This window comes from Zea mays, chromosome 6 (genome assembly GCF_902167145.1).
Source record: "Zea mays cultivar B73 chromosome 6, Zm-B73-REFERENCE-NAM-5.0, whole genome shotgun sequence".
Lineage (NCBI taxonomy): Eukaryota > Viridiplantae > Streptophyta > Magnoliopsida > Poales > Poaceae > Zea > Zea mays.
The window spans coordinates 30,550,702-30,568,409 of record NC_050101.1 but is presented as its reverse complement, the minus strand read 5'-3'; the positions used below and the strand labels follow the sequence as shown (position 1 = coordinate 30,568,409).

The 17,708-nt window shown below is 42.8% G+C and overlaps 1 protein-coding gene across 1 annotated transcript; it reads left to right on the top strand.

Moving 5' to 3' along the window:
* The first annotated feature begins 11,599 nt into the window (after positions 1-11,599).
* Positions 11,600-16,124, top strand: LOC100191937 (uncharacterized). The gene is made up of 4 exons (NM_001137361.1): positions 11,600-12,121; positions 13,332-13,993; positions 14,068-14,208; positions 15,517-16,124. Exons 1-4 carry the CDS (start codon positions 11,705-11,707, stop codon positions 15,785-15,787), a joined length of 1,491 nt encoding a protein of 496 aa, NP_001130833.1. The 5' UTR covers positions 11,600-11,704; the 3' UTR covers positions 15,788-16,124.
* The last annotated feature ends 1,584 nt before the right edge of the window (positions 16,125-17,708 follow it).

Sequence of the window (17,708 nt, the reverse complement as noted above, 5' to 3'; positions counted from 1 at the left end):
ACTACGATTTCCCCTGAGCAACTTTGTCGTAGAGGTGCTGAAAATATTTGAAGTCTATCTTCACCAACTTACCCCCGAAGCAATCATAAGGCTGAATATCTTCGTGTGGGCCGTGAGAAGCCAAGGTCTGGAACCTGATGCGAAAAGTTTCTGCAACATACACGAATTATCATACGAGACAAAACCCTGGGGTAAGGAACAGTATCACAATAATTTTGGCTGCTACAGTTTCATTTCTCGGTCTGGGTCAAGCTGTCCCGTGCCAACCTTTCGGAAGAGATGGCCCGGCGACTGGATGACCTGAAAACACGGGAAGATATTAAAGGTATAATTATGCGCCCTATTTGGCAAAGCTTCGGCCTGCGGAGGCCGAAGGTTGAAATGAATGAAGCTGCCGAAGAATGCCAGAGAGCCTTCGGAGTTATTTGTTCTTTTATTGGAACGAGAGATTTGGTCCAAGAGCATATTGCCTTCAGAGTATGGCCGCTCGCGGAAAAATGGGAAATGCCACAAGAGACTATAAAGGAGGCTGACGAAGGTGGACTTATCAGGCTGAAGTATACTTTCAAATTCGGAGACAAATTCGTAGAGCCAGATGATGACTGGCTAAAAAGCATTGAAAATGTAAGTGATGAACTACTTGGGGTTTATTCAAAGGCCGAAGATACTGCATTGTCAGCAGCCTTCGGAGGCCGGAAAAAGAAAAGACTAAACCGAGTGTTTGACGCAATTGGGTTCGTGTACCCCGACTACCAGTATCCAACGCGGGGCCAAAAAAGAAAAAGCGCAACTTCTGCACAGGAAACTGCTTCAGCCGCTCCCAGCGAGCCAGCACCGAAGAGACAAAGGGTAAAAGTTCTCACACACCGGCCACGCTACAATGAACCAACTATAGTGCCTGAGTTCACCGGTGAAACCTCTTCGGCCACCGAAATTAAAGAACTAACTTCAGAGCCGAAGTTCGAAGAAAAAGCTGAAGCACCTTCAGCAGAGAAAGCAAAAGAACTGAGTACTGAAGGAACGAAAATATTGGAAATTTTAAGTCCTTCAGCAAGTGTTGAGACAACAAAAAACCAAAAGGGCCCAGCGCAAATAAAAAGAATGGTCACTGTGCTAGATGTTCTGGAGACAATTGAGTCCTCAAGCACGACTCCAAAGAAGACTGTTGAAACTTCCAAAGCAGAAACTGAAATCTTTGATGCTGAAGCTCCAAAGCGACAAACTGAGACTGAAGCTGGGCCTTCAGAGCCCACGAAGGTAAAATCCTTGGAAACCGAGGAAGAAAAAATGACAGAGCCAATTCTTGTTGAAGAAATCAGTGCTGTTGCCCCCGAAGCATCCCCCAAAGTCCTTGATTATATTGTTCGACATGCTTCAGGGAAAAAGTTGTCTGAAAAAGAAAAGCAAGAGGCCCAGTTTTACGCCCAAAAACTGAAATATCCAAAGGGGGCGTTGATATTCAACGGCAGCAGAGAAGAAGACTTCTTGTATTGTCTCCCTGACAGCAAGGAGATTTCTGTCTGTCGGGAGATGAGCAAGAGCTTCGGATTCCCAACACTTGAAGACGGGCTCTCGGTGTTGTCGAAAAACGAGCTGGCCGACAGCTTGGCGTACAATAGCTTAAAGGTGCAAAAAATGAGGTCTTTGTATTTTTTCTTGAAACCAAAATTTTTCGTTTTCTTAAATTTATTGACGCACATACATTTTTCTTTGCAGGGCCTTATACTTAGTAATGCCCTTAGGGCCCAAAAAGATGCCGAAGATGAAGGGTGTGTTATGGCCCTGAGCAACCTTCGTTCCGAAGTAATTGAACTAAGGAACGAAGGTCTCGAAAAAGATAAAATATTGCATTCATTGATAAATAGAATAAAAGAAGACGAAGCTAATTTTAAAGGTCAAGCTGAGGCTCAGAAGCGTGAAATTGAAGATCTTCGAAAACAACTAGCCAGAGCTAAAGAGGAACGCATACTTGAAGAAACGAGGCGAGAACTTAGCGACCAATGGGCAAATCATTTAGAAGGAACTGTTGAAGAGCTTCGTTCGTCCAAGAAAAGATGCTACGACAAATCTATGGAGTGTGTTAAGAAAATGAAAGCTAGCTTCGCCAGCGTTGGCGCATTTTCGAGCGAAGAAAACTTTACAAGAGGCAACCCCGAAGATCCCATCGAATGGATTAATCACGAAGCTGAGGCCTTCGAGGAAATTTTAAATAGTCGTGGGGACATATGTGCTTTTTCGGGTGCCAGGGGGATTGCCACCATTTTGGAGAAAAAGGGCTGCGAGCATGTAAAGATTTTAGCGCAATCCGAAGCTACCTTGTCCTTCGAAGATGCAAAAGATCCTTCAGCCGAAGCTAGCATGGTTGGTGGAAAATTTTTCACCGATGTCTGGGACAATGGTGGTCGAGAAATGGCCCGAGAAATTATCCAAAAAAGCGAAAAGGGCATCCATGATGCTAGAAAAGTAGCAGAGGCTGCTGAGAAAAGCGCAGAGCCCGAAGGGCAAATAGGTATTAACTAATGGTTTTTATTGTGTTGTAATTTTTGATTTTAAACTTCGTTTGCAATTTGTAATAGCAATGTAGCTGTATCCTGTCCTCCCTCAGATCCTACTAAAGCGTCTCCGGGCCCTCCCCCGAAAGACGACGATGAAATTAAAAAGATGGCTGAAGTTATCATGGATCAAGTTGTTAATCAACTCCTGAATGAAGCTACGGAAGTAGTACTTAGGGAAGACTAGGTGCTATTGTAAAAACATCTGAAATATAATATGTATAATATCTTGTAATCCTGAATGTAATATACTTGTCTTTTTTTTAATGGTTCAATTCTTTACGATGCATGAAATTTTACATACGTACCGTTTTTGAGTCTTTGACGAAAAAACACCTTCCCTTCTTTTCATGCTTCATGAAGAAGAATTTTCATTTATCACAACAATATCCGTAGTGTTCTGATGAAGAATATCCAAGCTTCGTGAAGATATTTTCCGAAGCTACACTTCCGAAGATCAATAGTGTATCTCCTTGTGACTTAGCATGATTTTCCCCTTTTTCAAAACATTCTTCTGAAGATCGATATTGTGTCCCCTTCTTGTGCCATATGCAGCATGATGTATGATGCTTATGCCATGCGAAATGATGTGATGATATTATGCTATGTAAAATGGTATTTATTCCGAAGACACATGCACATCCCTGTAATAAAACACATAATCTTTTTAAATCAGCGTTGACTTTTCGCTGTAAGCCTCCCTTAGGAGCTTCTTCGCCTTTTACTTCAGCGGAATCAGCGTTTATTTTTCGCTGTAAGCCTCCCTTAGGAGCTTCTTCGCCTTTTACTTTCAGCTGTATTCGCGTTGACTTTTCGCGCTTCGCCTTTTACTTAGGCGGTATCAGCGTTTATTTTTCGCTGTAAGCTCTGCATTCCCTTTGAAACGACTTTGGAGCAGAAAACTTACACTGCGCTCCCTTTGGAACGGCTTTTTGTAACTTCAGCAAACTTACTCTGCGTTCCTTAGAACGACTTTTTGTTGCTTCGAAGAATTTTTGATAATTCGAAGGTCCTCCTTGTTATCGCAAATCTTTAAATTTCAACAACTTAAGCCTGTGGAGAAAATATATTTTCCTTGTGGCAAACAACGAAACTATTACATGAAATTTAAAAAATGTTCTTTATTACACAGAAAATAAAACTGAATGGAAAAGACTACTATCAAGGTAGGATATTTGTCAATAGATGTGCTTCGACTCTGGCACAGTGCTATTGACTGTGCGAGCTTCGGACTGTTCTCTGAAGTCCCTTTGGTGTTGAGCATATTGGCCCCCTTCTGGCTGCTGGCCTTGTTGCAGCGGTGGTGGAGGCGGAGGCTGTTGCCAGGAAGCTTGAGGTTGACTCGCCGAAGCAACAGAACTGCAGGGTGGTTGCCTACATATTCTGGGATGTAAGGCGAATGATACGAAGCAGTGTGCATGATTTGCTTCGGCTGAGCCTGTTGTGCTGCAGCTTCGGCTATCTCCTTTTGCTTCTGGATGGTAACATGGCACATCCTGGTGGTATGGCCCTTGTTTTCACCACAGAACAAGCAAAATATTCTCCTTGGTTGATCTCCAAACCTTCCGCCGAAGCCCCTGGCGCCTCTGCCTCTTGGAGCTGGCGGCCGGAAGGAGCTTTGTTGTTGCCCCGAAGCCTGTGAGGAGCACTGTGGCCTTTGCTGCTGACTTCCCTTATCATCATTTTGAGTAGAGTTGTGAATTGACCTAACATGCCTCGGATAAAATCTTCCTCCGAAGCCCCTGGTCATTTCAGAAAACCTGAAAGCCTCCTCCCTTCTTTGACGAAAATCATTGTCGGCACGAATATACTCGTCCATCTTCTGGAGCAGCTTCTCCAAAGTTTGAGGAGGCTTCCTAGCAAAGTACTGAGCTGAAGGTCCTGGCCGAAGTCCCTTGATCATGGCCTCAATGACAATTTCATTGGGCACTGTTGGTGTCTGTGCCCTCAAACGCAAGAACCTCCGGACATACGCCTGAAGGTATTCTTCGTGATCCTGGGTGCACTGGAATAGAGCTTGAGCAGTGACCGGCTTCGTCTGAAACCCTTGGAAGCTGGTTAACAACATGTCCTTCAGCTTTTGCCATGAAGTGATCGTTCCTGGCCGAAGGGAGGAATACCAGGTTTGAGCAACACTCCTGACAGCCATAACAAAAGATTTTGCCATGACTGCAGTATTGCCACCATACGAAGATATTGTTGCTTCGTAGCTCATCAAAAACTGCTTCGGGTCTGAATGGCCGTCGAATATGGGAAGCTGAGGCGGCTTGTAGGACGGAGGCCAAGGTGTAGCCTGCAGCTCAGCGGACAGAGGAGAAGCATCATCAAAAGCAAAATTTCCATGGTGAAAATTCTCATACCAGTCATCTTCATTGAGGAAACCCTCCTGATGAAGGTCTTTATTCTGAGGCCTTCGGTTCTGCTCATCCTGAGTAAGATGACGAACTTCTTCAGAGGCTTCGTCTATCTGCCTTTGCAGTTCAGCTAGCCTGGCCATCTTTTCCTTCTTCCTCTGCACCTGTTGATGAAGCATCTCCATGTCTCTGATTTCTTGGTCTAGCTCATCCTCTGGCGGTGTCGGGCTGACAACCTTCCTCTTCTGGCTTCGGGCCTCCCGAAGGGAGAGAGTCTCCTGATTGGGGTCTAGCGGTTGCAGAGCTGCAGCCCCAGTTGCTGAAGCTTTCTTCGGCGCCATAGCGAAGGTTTATGATCGCCGAAGGTGTTCAAAACTCAAAGAGTGGAAGTGAGTTCAACGGAGGTGGGCGCCAATGTTGGGGACTTGTTCTCAAATGCTATGAATTAAGAACAAGGCAACACAAGAAATGTTAAACGTTAAAGTCCTTCGTCCTTCGAAGCATTATTTCCCTTAGGACATAATGATTTTCGGACGAAGGTTATGAAGGACATACCTTCATAAATTCAACATATAATAATGAAGAAGGAATCATATGAGACACAAAAGATAGCATAAACCATTATGTATTATTATCAACTCATTTCTGTATTATTATTATAGAAAAGTAGAAATAATATCAAATTACAAATGTACCTTCGGCTTGAAAGAAGGTGAAAGTACAAGCGTGACGCAAAAGCAAATGCCAAGTCAGCGTGAACAGTACGGGGGTACTGTTCACCTATTTATAGGCACGGGACACAGCCCATATAAAATTACATCCATGCCCTTTACATTTGGTAGTAATTCTATAGTAATCCACCGAGGTCTGAATAGCCTTTTCATCTTTAAGTCGGTTTCCTTTTCTGCTACCACGCCGAAGCTTTCCTGCTCACATCTTCGGCGCTGTATCAACCTTCGTATTATTTGGGCTTCTCCTACTGTGATATCGACTCGAGTCCGAAGATACCTGTTCACACATTATACTCCAGAAACACTGTTAAATCTTGTTTTTGAGGACCTTCGGAAGCCGAAGGCCCCCAACATGTCATTATTGTCAAAGGAAGTTTTCAGTAGATAGCGGAGCTGGGAAGAATATAAACGCTAATGGTAGTGATTGGTTAGGGTTTAGATCGATACGGTGGAATGATGAAGGAGGCAGGCAGGTGATAATGGAGAGAACGACGATTCTCTGCCAGAAGATTAGGGTGAGACGAAGAGAAAGTTGTTGAGAAAGTTGTTGGGTCATCTCTGCCAGAAGATCGACAACTCCAGATGACGATATTGTCACCTGAAAGGGAAGAAAAACCATGAACCTATGACATAGCATACACCCTTAGTTTGTATTCTTGCAATATGCATTCAGTTCTTTGTTTGCTCCGTAAGTTTGTGTTGTAACCTGACTAAACCAAAAAAATATGATATTTTATGACATACATACACTCCATGAATATGTTACGCAGTATTTGTGTTTACAAATAATATGGTGATCGGTTGATTTTATCGTCATGGTTATTACTAATTTGGCATTGTCACCTATTTGTGGTACTTTCTGTAATAGCTTGGAGAAATAAAAGCCAGGTAACCGAGAGTGTTGTCCCCAAAGCAACTAATTAACCTGCATATATGATTGGATCGATACTGAATTGCTAGTATTTTCTCCATGTGTAGCCACTTGCACAAGCAAGTCTCTAGCTCTTTGCCATGAATATTCATCACAGCTGCCAATACAACAGGTTCAGAGGCTATTTTGTGGACTGAGAATTCACTAAATTGGTATGAACAAAAAGATACTGCCTAAGTCAAGTAACTTTGTCCAAAATGACAAATTGAAAGAAAACTTTAGTTTTCTTGCCAAGCTAGGGCATGAAAAATAGAATCTCAACCCAGAACCCAGAATAAGCCACCAGACAGAAAAGTGCAAAAGAAGACACTGAAGTAACAAAACTAAAAAGTGCAGAAGAAGACACTGAAGTAACAAAACTAAACATTGATTAACGCATTAATTTAAACCCAGACAATCATGTTCTGTCTAACCATGTTAACACAAATGGTTTATATCAGGTTAGCACAAACATGAAATCGGAAGAAAATATGTGTTTAACTTATGATGAAGGTTTGCAGATTATGAATAAATTAAAATCAGTCACTATAAACTACTGTGAGATTTGCTGATACACAAATAGGGAGAAAATCAGTCACTATAAAATACTGTGAGATTTGCAGATTATGAATAAGTAAAAGAATACTCTAGAGCAGTGTGCACCTATCGAGCTGCGGCGGCCGCTGCTGCTTTGACCACCTCACCAAGACGTTGTGTCCGTCTGCAAACCTTCATCATAAGTTAAACACATATTTATAGCTAGAAGTAATTACTTCCAGCGGCGGCGCTTGCAAGTGTTTCCAACCCATGCTAGAAGTAATTACCTGTAGCATGGTATTCCACATTTCTTTTGCGAAAACATGGTTTTCTCCAGAAAGACCAAACACTTGCAAGACTGTCACATTCACATCCTAAGTTTCGCAGGCAGCAACAACAAAAGTGATAGGTGGATTATCCTTAGATGTTCCGCAAAAATAAAATAGCTTGTTTCAGAGGTATATGCCTGTGCGTTGCTACGGAATCCAATATGATAAAATACATTGATATACAAAAACATTAATTGTTATTCTATACTTTTGTTAGCACCAAGTTTGAGAAGAATATGAGTTGTACTTGAAGCTTCTAAGCTCTAGACCCACTCACAGATTTCTTCAGCGTTGCAAATCTCTGAAGTGCACAATAACATGTGCTCCTTATTCCTGCACCCACATCAGAAAAAGGGTGAACCACTCACAGTTTGTTTTTCTCTTGTGTGCTTAGGCTCTACTGATTGTTTAGCCAAGCAAATGAGGTTCTACTTTTTAAGATAATTGAAAACATAAAGGGATCTGCAATCAGCATGGTACAATTTTAACATTACATGATAACAAAGCACCACAATACAAAGGATGAAAGGAAGTAAGATCTAAATGAAAGAACTTAAAGAAGGTTTAAGAAAAACAAAACAAAACAAAACATGCAATCAAAACTCTAAAACCATGAACCTAGATAGAACACGAGAAAAAACAAGTCACCTAGCATGTAACCATATCAGGCATATATCTATTGGAACAATGTGATAAGAGGATCCTGAGATTGCTTTGACTCTATGCAAACTTGACAGAGCATGTTTTCAATTTGTGATGATGGAAGAACAGGCTCTGCAGCATTAGGAGGTTGTGAGAAACTAATTCAATGGCACAATTCACGCATATATGAGGCAACTGAATTTTAGGACACTCAAATTACCCAAGGCAAGTAACAACAATGTTAATTGGTACAAGATCTTAGTTTTCTTAGAATTGGAGGATCGACAGAGTTACACCGCTCAGCCACCTTTGGAGCAGAAAAAAATGAACTCAAAGATATGCATAACGAATAGAAAGCAAATGACTGAACATGGACATGGTAAAAAGCAGGAAAGAAAGATAGTGGTCTATAGTGTATCAACTCATGATTCAGTGTTCAGTCATGCTACATGTAATTACTTCCAGCGGCGGCGCGGCCAGGCTTGGGTTGGAAACAAGGGGGAACACACGGACAGCGCGCATGCACCCCCACCCCCTGGACCTCAATTGGATCGCGTCGCGCTCTCCTGGAGGTTGGAGGATCGTCGTGTGGAGTTGGGGAAAAGAAAGCAGGAATCCATGCGAGGTCAGGCGAGGTAAATGGGGGCGGACTGAGGAATAGAGCAGCGGCACCGGATGAGGAGGGTGTGGCGGAGATCCTCGGCCACCTTCTTGCTATCTGTGATTGATGGCGGAGGAGTGAGCATCGTGTAGGTGAGGGTAGGCGCCTGGAGGTTGGAGGAATGATGCACGCATTGAAGGTAAATAGTTAGAATAACACAACCAGGCCTAATATAGTTTTTCACATCAGTTGGATAATGTGACAACCAGTTTAGGATCTGTAAATTCAAACCACTTAATGAAAGAATTAGCATTAGCATATTATAATATTCAACAATGCGGATCTGTCAAAAAGCAGCAGGAGGCCAAGGAATGTAGTCGACAAACCAAAGGTGTACCTACGAAATATCCGCAGCACCAGTTCAGTTTCGCTTCAGAGTAGAAAGGACAATTATAGGAGATGTACGATAAAACAACCAAACGTAATCTACTTGGCTGTAGAGCTTCTGTTTCTCCAAAATAGTATTGAGAGCACCCACTGCAGAAAAAAGATATTTAGTTTTCTTAAGGATGAATCATAGCAATGTTGTGGACGTGGAAATTCATACTACAAGAAGTATCAAATACAACTCCATGCGTTGACATAATTGAAATAGTGATAGCACAAAACACAATATATTTGTACTATATTTGCGGTGTCATTGTATCAATTTTCAGTTCTCAATACTATGCAAGCAACATGCCTTGACATGTGGAAGAAAAAGCTAACTCGAACAGATGGTTGACTAAAAATTAGCTCAAATGGCTCCCGACAATTTACTTTGCATATTAGGGAACAATGGCGAATGAGCTCCTCTACCCAAAGTTTCTATAAAAAGTGTAATAACCATTGAAAACATCAATATAAATATAGTACAACATGAGGACATAAGTTTCTAGTAATTCCATTATGGTCCGTATTAATGGATATTTACTGAATTACACATTAAGCATATGAGGTAGAACAACATAAATATTTGCTTGTGCCGTACACACAACTCAAGCATCATTTTTTGTAAACATCAATGTGGGCGTGTATTAAATTCAATTGAAAAAAAATATAAATGTGATACCACCAATAGATATGGATACTTACAAGAATATTAAAAATCTTACGAGTAACATTGTCTAATAACTCAAACATCACCTGCAACGATGGATCTTAACTTAATTGCACAACACAGACAGGGGGTACAATAATATGATGAGTTCCTTATGCCCCGAAACAACTAAATAAAAAAGTTTGTAAATTTAATGTTGATGCTTTAACAGATCTGACCTAAAAAAGTACAACTGAGGATGATGATCAAAATGCAACTATTGAAAATATGCTAATCTCACATACTTGCCAGTGTACATATACCAAGGAATTCAAAAGAGCAACATATTTCTGCCATGATAAGTACTTACATACTTTTCCAAGAACCAAAATCACGTAAAACTTAAATATCAGTTTTCCTCTCAATATTTTGATTTCTGAAGCACTTTGAGTTTTACCGAAGTACTTCACTATGCAAGTTCAGCCTACAAGTTTAACCAAAAATGACAAAAGCACTACAATGATATCAAAAAGGTGGAACATGTAGTCCACTCCCCCATCACTGAAGCTGAGAAACAAAAACTAAAACTCTAATTTTGTGTAATCTTGCCACTATATTGTATAACACTTGAGTTCACCTGACCCTAAAATACTATTTCCTCCAAGCCACAGCAAGAGATCACCGAATTATGCGACTATTTCAGGACACTGCAATGTAAGGATCTAATTACTTCTCTTGTCCAGAAAAGACTTGCCAACATTTCATTTTTATCAAAGACAGCAGGAAAACCTTTCTATCAGGTCAATCCCTGCAATGTGACTGAATACTCCAAATGTGCCCAAATAGGACCTTTAACTAACAAAATTGATGATATTTAAACAGGAAAGAGTTCGATGACAATGACCAATGGGGTTAGCAAGATGTGTACCTTGCATATCCTGATCACTGAGGGCCTTACCACGTGCGGCGGACGGAGGTCGCCGAGGCCTGCCAATGGGCATGACGACGGGGTGACAAGGACCGACGGTGAGGGTTAGGGTTTGAGAGCAGTCATGTGCGGAAGGACGGACGGGCGGTGGGGGGCTAGGTCTGAACCGAATAGGGTCGAGTAGTGTTCGATCGGGGCCATGAGACGGCGGAGGATCTCCTCTGCAAACACGCACGGTGGGATGGGCAGTACCTTACCTCGCGCGGCGAACGTATGTTGCCGACGCCTCCTCCTTTCTCCCTGCAGCGGACCGACGTCGCGCCGACGGGTGACGAGGAACGGCGGTGAGGCGGGGGCACCCGAGGACTGGTGGGGGCGTAGGGGGTGCTGGTCAGTGCCTGATCCAGACTTCTCACTGCATCGTCACGGTCTTCCTCCCCATGCCTCGAAAGCATCACGGCGCACGCGCGACGAGGGAGGAGCTCGGCGGCGCCTTGGTTCGGGCGAGACAGGGGCGGGGGCTATGTGCATGTGGGGGAGGGGAACCCGTGGCGGGGCATCAGGAGGCGGGCGTAGTGGGCAGGGCATGGAGGTAGGATAGCGGTACAGGGGCACAGACGCCGATCTAGGGGATGGGGGCACGATATTGTGCGGGGGAGGGCGAGCTTGCCGCGGGGGACGCCGAGATTGCTGCGGGGAGGGCGAGGCAGGCGGGATGCGGGGCGGGGTGCTCCACGGCACAACGTGCACCATTGTGAACACCTACAGTAGTCACTTATGTAGTAGTAGAGATAAAACGCAATATATATACTTTAGATATCTTTACGCAGAAATCTAGCAAAAAGCAAATAAAAGCTGCGCCCGCCTAGATCGTCTCCGCACAGGGAAGAAGAGATCCAAAGTCAGAGCCTGCTCACCCGACCCCGAAAAACCTTCACAAACCACCAAAGTCAACGTCGGAAACCAAGAAGAAGGCAAGAAGCAGAGGGGAATTCTTTCTCTCCCTTCCTATCTCTCTCCCTCTCTATTGCATCCCGCGACCATGTCCGCGCGTCCGCCGCCTCAACCGCGACCGCGCCTGGCGCTGCCGCCGCGCTCGACGGCGGAATCGCTCTTCACGGGCGCCGGGGACACCAGCCCCGGCCCGCTCACGCTCGCCTCAGCGCTCTTCCCCTCTGACGCCGACGGCGGCGGTGGCCCCGGAGGCGCGTCCTCCTCCGCCGCCGGGGCCGCGACCTTCACGCAGCTCCTCACCGGCTCCCTTGCGCCTCCTCCTCCTCCGCAGCAGCGGCATGACGCGGAGAGGGGACGAGGCGGCGGGGTCGCCAGGGCCGGGCCGGCGCTCTCGGTGGCGCCGCCGGCATCGGCGTCCGCTGGCGCGTCCGTGTTCACGGTGCCGCCCGGCCTCAGCCCCTCCGGTTTGTTCGACTCCCCTGGGCTGCTCTTCTCGCCCGCCATGGTACGTCCTCACGGTGGCTTGAACCTCTCGCTGGAAGAAAATATTACAACCTTTTCTTGTTTTGTTTCAGGTGTGAAAATAAAACAGAATTTTGAATGTTGTTTACGCTTCTGAGTTAATTAGCTTGGCTGAACTCGGTTTATGTGTGATCTTGCTAGCAACTAATAAAATTCCAAAACCGTATATCTGCTATAATCGTCTCTTTTTTTTTGACGTATTTATAGTGTTGCACCAAGGTAGCGTTACTACGAGATATTAAGAGAGATAAGAGTTGTATCGGTTCTATTTTTTTTGTACAAACAACGGTTTTATATATTCTTTATTTCATAGTTCATAGATTGTTGTGAAACAGGTTCCATTTCTTTCCCTTGTGGCATCCCTTTATTCTGGGCACATCAATCTGTTCATCTAGGGGGTTTCCTTTTGAATGATGCTAAAAAAACATAAAGGATTTTTCAAGCAACATGAGAACCTGGAACTTCTGAAAGGTGGCACTTTTGCTGTTCCGTCAGTGCTTTTAGTGAGATGGTTACATATAATGTACTGATCATGTTGTGATCAGGCCCATATGCCACCTTACTATATTTGTGTGTGGCACTGCAGGGCACTGAATAATATTGGCCTACTAAGATAGATAGGTGATTCTTCTTGATCTTTTAGATATGCCAAGTGGTGACATAATTGTACTACTGCCAGCGTGATGGTTGCAAGTTGGCACGCTATCTAGATACTGATCGGACAACTTTCCGGTGAAAAAAAAAAGTTTTGTGCTTCTTGCTTTCGGTATTCATATCTATGAATAGAGTAATTTGGAAGCATGTTGCTCATTTTGATGCGTTTATATATATACTGGCCTCCAATTTGCTCTGCTCTGCAGCAGAAAGTTGTAAAGAGGTCCATAGATTGTTTGTGTTGAAACATCGTTCCATACTTACAATATCTGGTAGGTAGGGCCATATAGCAATTTGGAGGCTAAACTTGTGGTCGGACTTGTAATTTTGTTCATATGAATCCTGAACTAAGTAAACCAGTGTAAATAGGGCACATAGTTGACTATCTGATATTCTGATGGTAAGAACTGTAAAACCGTCATAAATTCTGGTTCAGTATTTCCTACCTAAGCAGTGTCCATTTCTGGAGCTTCTGCTTTAGTCTTGAACAAAGAGTGAAATGAAATTTTCTGATGAATACCTATTCAATATTTATACAGGGCGGTTTTGGAATGTCGCACCAGCAGGCTTTGGCTCAAGTTACAGCCCAAGCAACCCATTCTCCACTCAGAATGTTTGATCACCTTGAACAGCCATCTTTCTCCACAGCTGCAACAATGTCTGGAGCTCTACAGCACATGAATTCTGCAGCCAGTATGGCAGGAATTTCAGATATGACAATGGCAACAGCAAACAATGAGAACACGTCCTTTCAGTCTGCTGAGGCGTCTCAGAGGTATCAAGTTAATGCCCCTGTTGATAAGCCTGCTGATGATGGCTATAACTGGCGGAAATATGGTCAGAAGGTGGTAAAGGGCAGTGATTGTCCAAGGAGCTACTACAAATGCACTCATCCCAATTGCCCGGTCAAGAAAAAGGTAGAGCATGCAGAGGATGGTCAGATATCTGAGATCATATACAAAGGCAAACACAATCACCAACGTCCACCAAATAAGCGGGCAAAAGACGGCAACTCTTCAGCAGCTGATCACAATGAACAATCTAATGATACCGCATCTGGCTTGTCAGCTGCCAAGAGAGATCAGGACAATATATATGGGATGTCTGAGCAAGCATCTGGTTTAAGTGACGGAGATGATATGGATGATGGTGAATCAAGGCCACATGAAGTGGATGACGCTGATAATGAGAGCAAAAGAAGGTAAGTTTAGCTTTCAATGCAACTCCACTATGATCCGATTGTTGTTTCATAAAATTAATTACTTTAACTCTCAGGAATATACACATTTCTTCACAAAGGACCTTGTCAGAGCCTAAGATTATTGTGCAAACAACCAGTGAGGTTGATCTTCTGGATGATGGTTATAGATGGCGCAAGTATGGGCAGAAGGTAGTCAAAGGGAATCCACATCCAAGGTATGTTGTGTCCTCTTCAGTATGATCTTGTGTCATTTTTATATCTGTTCACTCTTTTTGGAAAGTCCATATGGAATGTAAGGGGTAGGCAACATGAAGATTTGTCTGTCTCTGCGCTGATGTCACAATATATATGTTCAATATTTCTTTTGTGGAGGATAAAATGTAACCAAACGCACGTCGTCTATTGGATAATATTACAATTCTTACTTTTACTAGTCACTGCTATATGTAGAATATTTCATTTCAGCATTTTGAAGTTATATATTTTGGTTTCATTTTCATGTCTCTTATAGTCTGCTGGGAATCCTGTAAAAAATAAAAGGAATATGTTAGGAATTGCCTATGTATGGCCTTGAACTATTCATCGATAGTCCATACAGATACCAACATTCTCTAATTCATGCATCAATGCAACTTGCAAGCAGTGTTATCAAGTTGTCTGATTAATCGCGATTAATCATCCTAGTCGATGTCCTGAACTGAACTAAGGGCTACGACTCTAGTAGGCCGATTATCGATTAGTTTTCTGGTTGTCAGATGGTTAGGGGGTGGACGGCCAGAAACATAATGGAATTGATGGGCAGCTTAGGACATGGGCTGCATCCAGGATGGCTTAGTCCACTCGACCTCATGTTTTGTAGCCCAATTTGCAAATTACATGCAGCCACTTACCCTGGAGTTATCTACATGCAGCCACTGATCAATGACACGATATGTTGCGTGAGTGAATGGTGGTATCGATGGCAAGAGCGGGCTGCCAGCCTGGGGAAACTGCACCAGGGTGTGAATGCCCTGCAGGCCCCATGTGGAAATGATGCCTCAGTGATGAAGTGCATACCACCAACGTCTCTTAGGCCGTGCTCAGCAGAGTGTGCACTGTTTATATGCTGTCCTAAAGCAGTGTCATTCTTTTTTAAACATTTGAAATCTAGATACTAAGTAAAACCTCAGTGCCAGACGTCATCTGTGTAAAATTAACCATAGATCACATGCTCCATCTGAACCATTCTATTGATGTCATGAATTTCATGGCTAGGCCGACGACAAGTCAACGCATTGTTAACCGCCATAGACTGTTTGATGGTGAAGTTTGAAAGAAAGGGTACACTAGTAGGGTAATGAGGAAAAAAAAACAGAGTAGCTGTAATCTGAGCCTCATAAAATATTTCTAGAAACGATGGGTTAGCTAGAGGTAAGATTATTCATTGAAACTATCTTAACTTTGGGGGGGGGGGGGGGGGTACTTTTTTACATTACTGTTTCACTATTCACTCATTATCTAATGATACTCCTCTGTACCTGTAGGAGCTACTACAAGTGCACGTTTGCTGGATGCAATGTTAGGAAGCACATTGAGAGGTGTTCATCAGACCCTAAGGCTGTCATAACAACCTATGAAGGAAAACATAACCATGAACCACCGGTTGGTCGGGGCGGCAACCAGAACGCAGGAATGTCATCACAACAGAAAGGGCAGAACAACGTATCCAGCAATCAAGCTTCATTCTCGAGACCAGACTTGAGCAACGCTAACCAGATGCCAATTGGAATCTTACAGTTCAAGAGCGAGCAATAGTAACATGTATTTGGATGACGTTCTTTTGGCAAATACAAGATGCCTGCAATTCGTACAGCCATATGGCATCAAAAGTTTCTTAAAGCCTGATAATTTCAAATGGTATCAGTTTGCAGTTTTTCCCCGTAGATACACAGGATATATAGCTGATACGGCCTCATCGTTTCTAGTTTGTACATGCTATTAAGTTGGGGCATGAGGGATGCAATACTAGCTAGGTGAGGTTACTTATATGTGGTTATGGTGTTCTATAGATGGATCGATGGTATACATGTTCTGATTTTGTTCCCAACACCCGACAAGATTTTGTATGTATTTGTACAGATGTTTTTGAGTTACATTTTGCCTTTTGTAACTTTGAAGATGTTCTAGTTTGCTATGTCATTTCCTTTTTTTTCTCATTCTTTCCAAAATTGGTTTGCTTAGTTTTCTATGAGCTATTATCAAGAATACTAATAAAGTATTGGAACTTTGTTTTTTTTTTTGGGGGGGTGGAGGAGGGATTTGTAACTCGCTGTCTACCTACAAGAACAGTGATTCATGTGGGTAGGCTCCAAAGCTGTCTTAGATAGACAATTGGCATGCCTGCTCCATCATTACATTAGGCTGTATGCAGCAGTTTATATGGTAGACTGTACTATTTGGAAAGTGGAGTTTTATATGAGGTACAATAGTTTTTTTTTCTCTCAACTCTGTCACTTCATCTGTTTCGGGCCTAACGACAGTACGTGTTTATTACAAAATGCAAAAAGTTCCCGGCCTCTACGGGCCGTGCACACAGCCAAAATAAATATATATCATACTATGCACTCAAGCATATTTTATTATTTCCATTCTTATGTCATGGACACTATTACGTCACTGTCATGATCAGCTAGAATGTCATGATCTAATGTTGCTGCATCTGCTCCGGATCTCAGGTACACTATTAGGTTGGTTGAGCACAAACTTTTCCAAGGAGAGAAATATCATCATGAATGATTTTCAGGGTGAGATTTGACAGGGACATTTGATCCTAACGGTGAGCAGTGCCTTATCCTTTTTTTTTATTCCTCTGTGTTAGAGGTTTCCTGAACCACACTTGAAGCCAAAGTCACGTTTGGCTGAATGCTTCTGTCCTGATATGATAGCATCACCTAAGCAGGGCTGGATTTCGTAACCTATGTCCGGAGCTGAGGTGCAGTCATGCTTAAGTAAATAAACCCTGGAGTGATTTATTTAAACTGATTCTCTAAATCCAACTTTTGAAATGTCAATAATATTCTGACCTCTTATAAAACAGCGGGCCGTCTTAGACTTCTGAATAATGTTGGGTGGCCAATAGTTTTTATCTCTTGTGGTATGCACATCAGTTTCTTTGAGCAAATTGTGTTCTGCTTTAGCATTCTTTGCTACCGGTTTCGACGCATTACGAATGTTTGGAGCTAGTTTGGTAACTCTATTTTTTTAAGATATTCTCATTTTTTCAAGAGACAAATGATCTAACTTTTTTAGGAAAATAAAAAATCCTTTAAAAAAATAGTGTTGCCAGACTAACCCTTACAAAGGTCATTTTGACAACAAGATTTTATCTCCAAGTTTCCAAAACCGCCACATCAATTTTAAAGACTTAGGATCGATTGAAATACGCTAGAGCTAATAGTTAGCTACTAAACGCCCCCATCTAATAGTCCAACTAACTATTAGACGCAGCCTCAACTACCCATTAGTTTATTACCTGGTTTCAACCTCGCTAAAATCAGCCAATAGTTAGCCAGCTAATTTTACTAAAAAAATTAACCATCAAATTGTTAATGCATTCAAATGGCCCCCTAGATTAAGAAATAAAACTCTCTCTCTCTCTCAGTGGAGGGTTTTGTTGCACAGGTTTATAGACAACCTGCAACAATGCAGTTGTATGCGTATTGTTTGTGGTCCTATA

Excerpts from the sequence above, each read along its gene's own strand:
- LOC100191937 (NM_001137361.1), top strand. The coding sequence starts at position 11,705 with ATGTCCGCGCGTCCGCCGCCTCAACCGCGACCGCGCCTGGCGCTGCCG. Across the intron at positions 12,122-13,331 it reads TGCTCTTCTCGCCCGCCATG|GGCGGTTTTGGAATGTCGCA; the intron begins GTACGTCCTCAC and ends ATATTTATACAG. Across the intron at positions 13,994-14,067 it reads GATAATGAGAGCAAAAGAAG|GAATATACACATTTCTTCAC; the intron begins GTAAGTTTAGCT and ends TTTAACTCTCAG.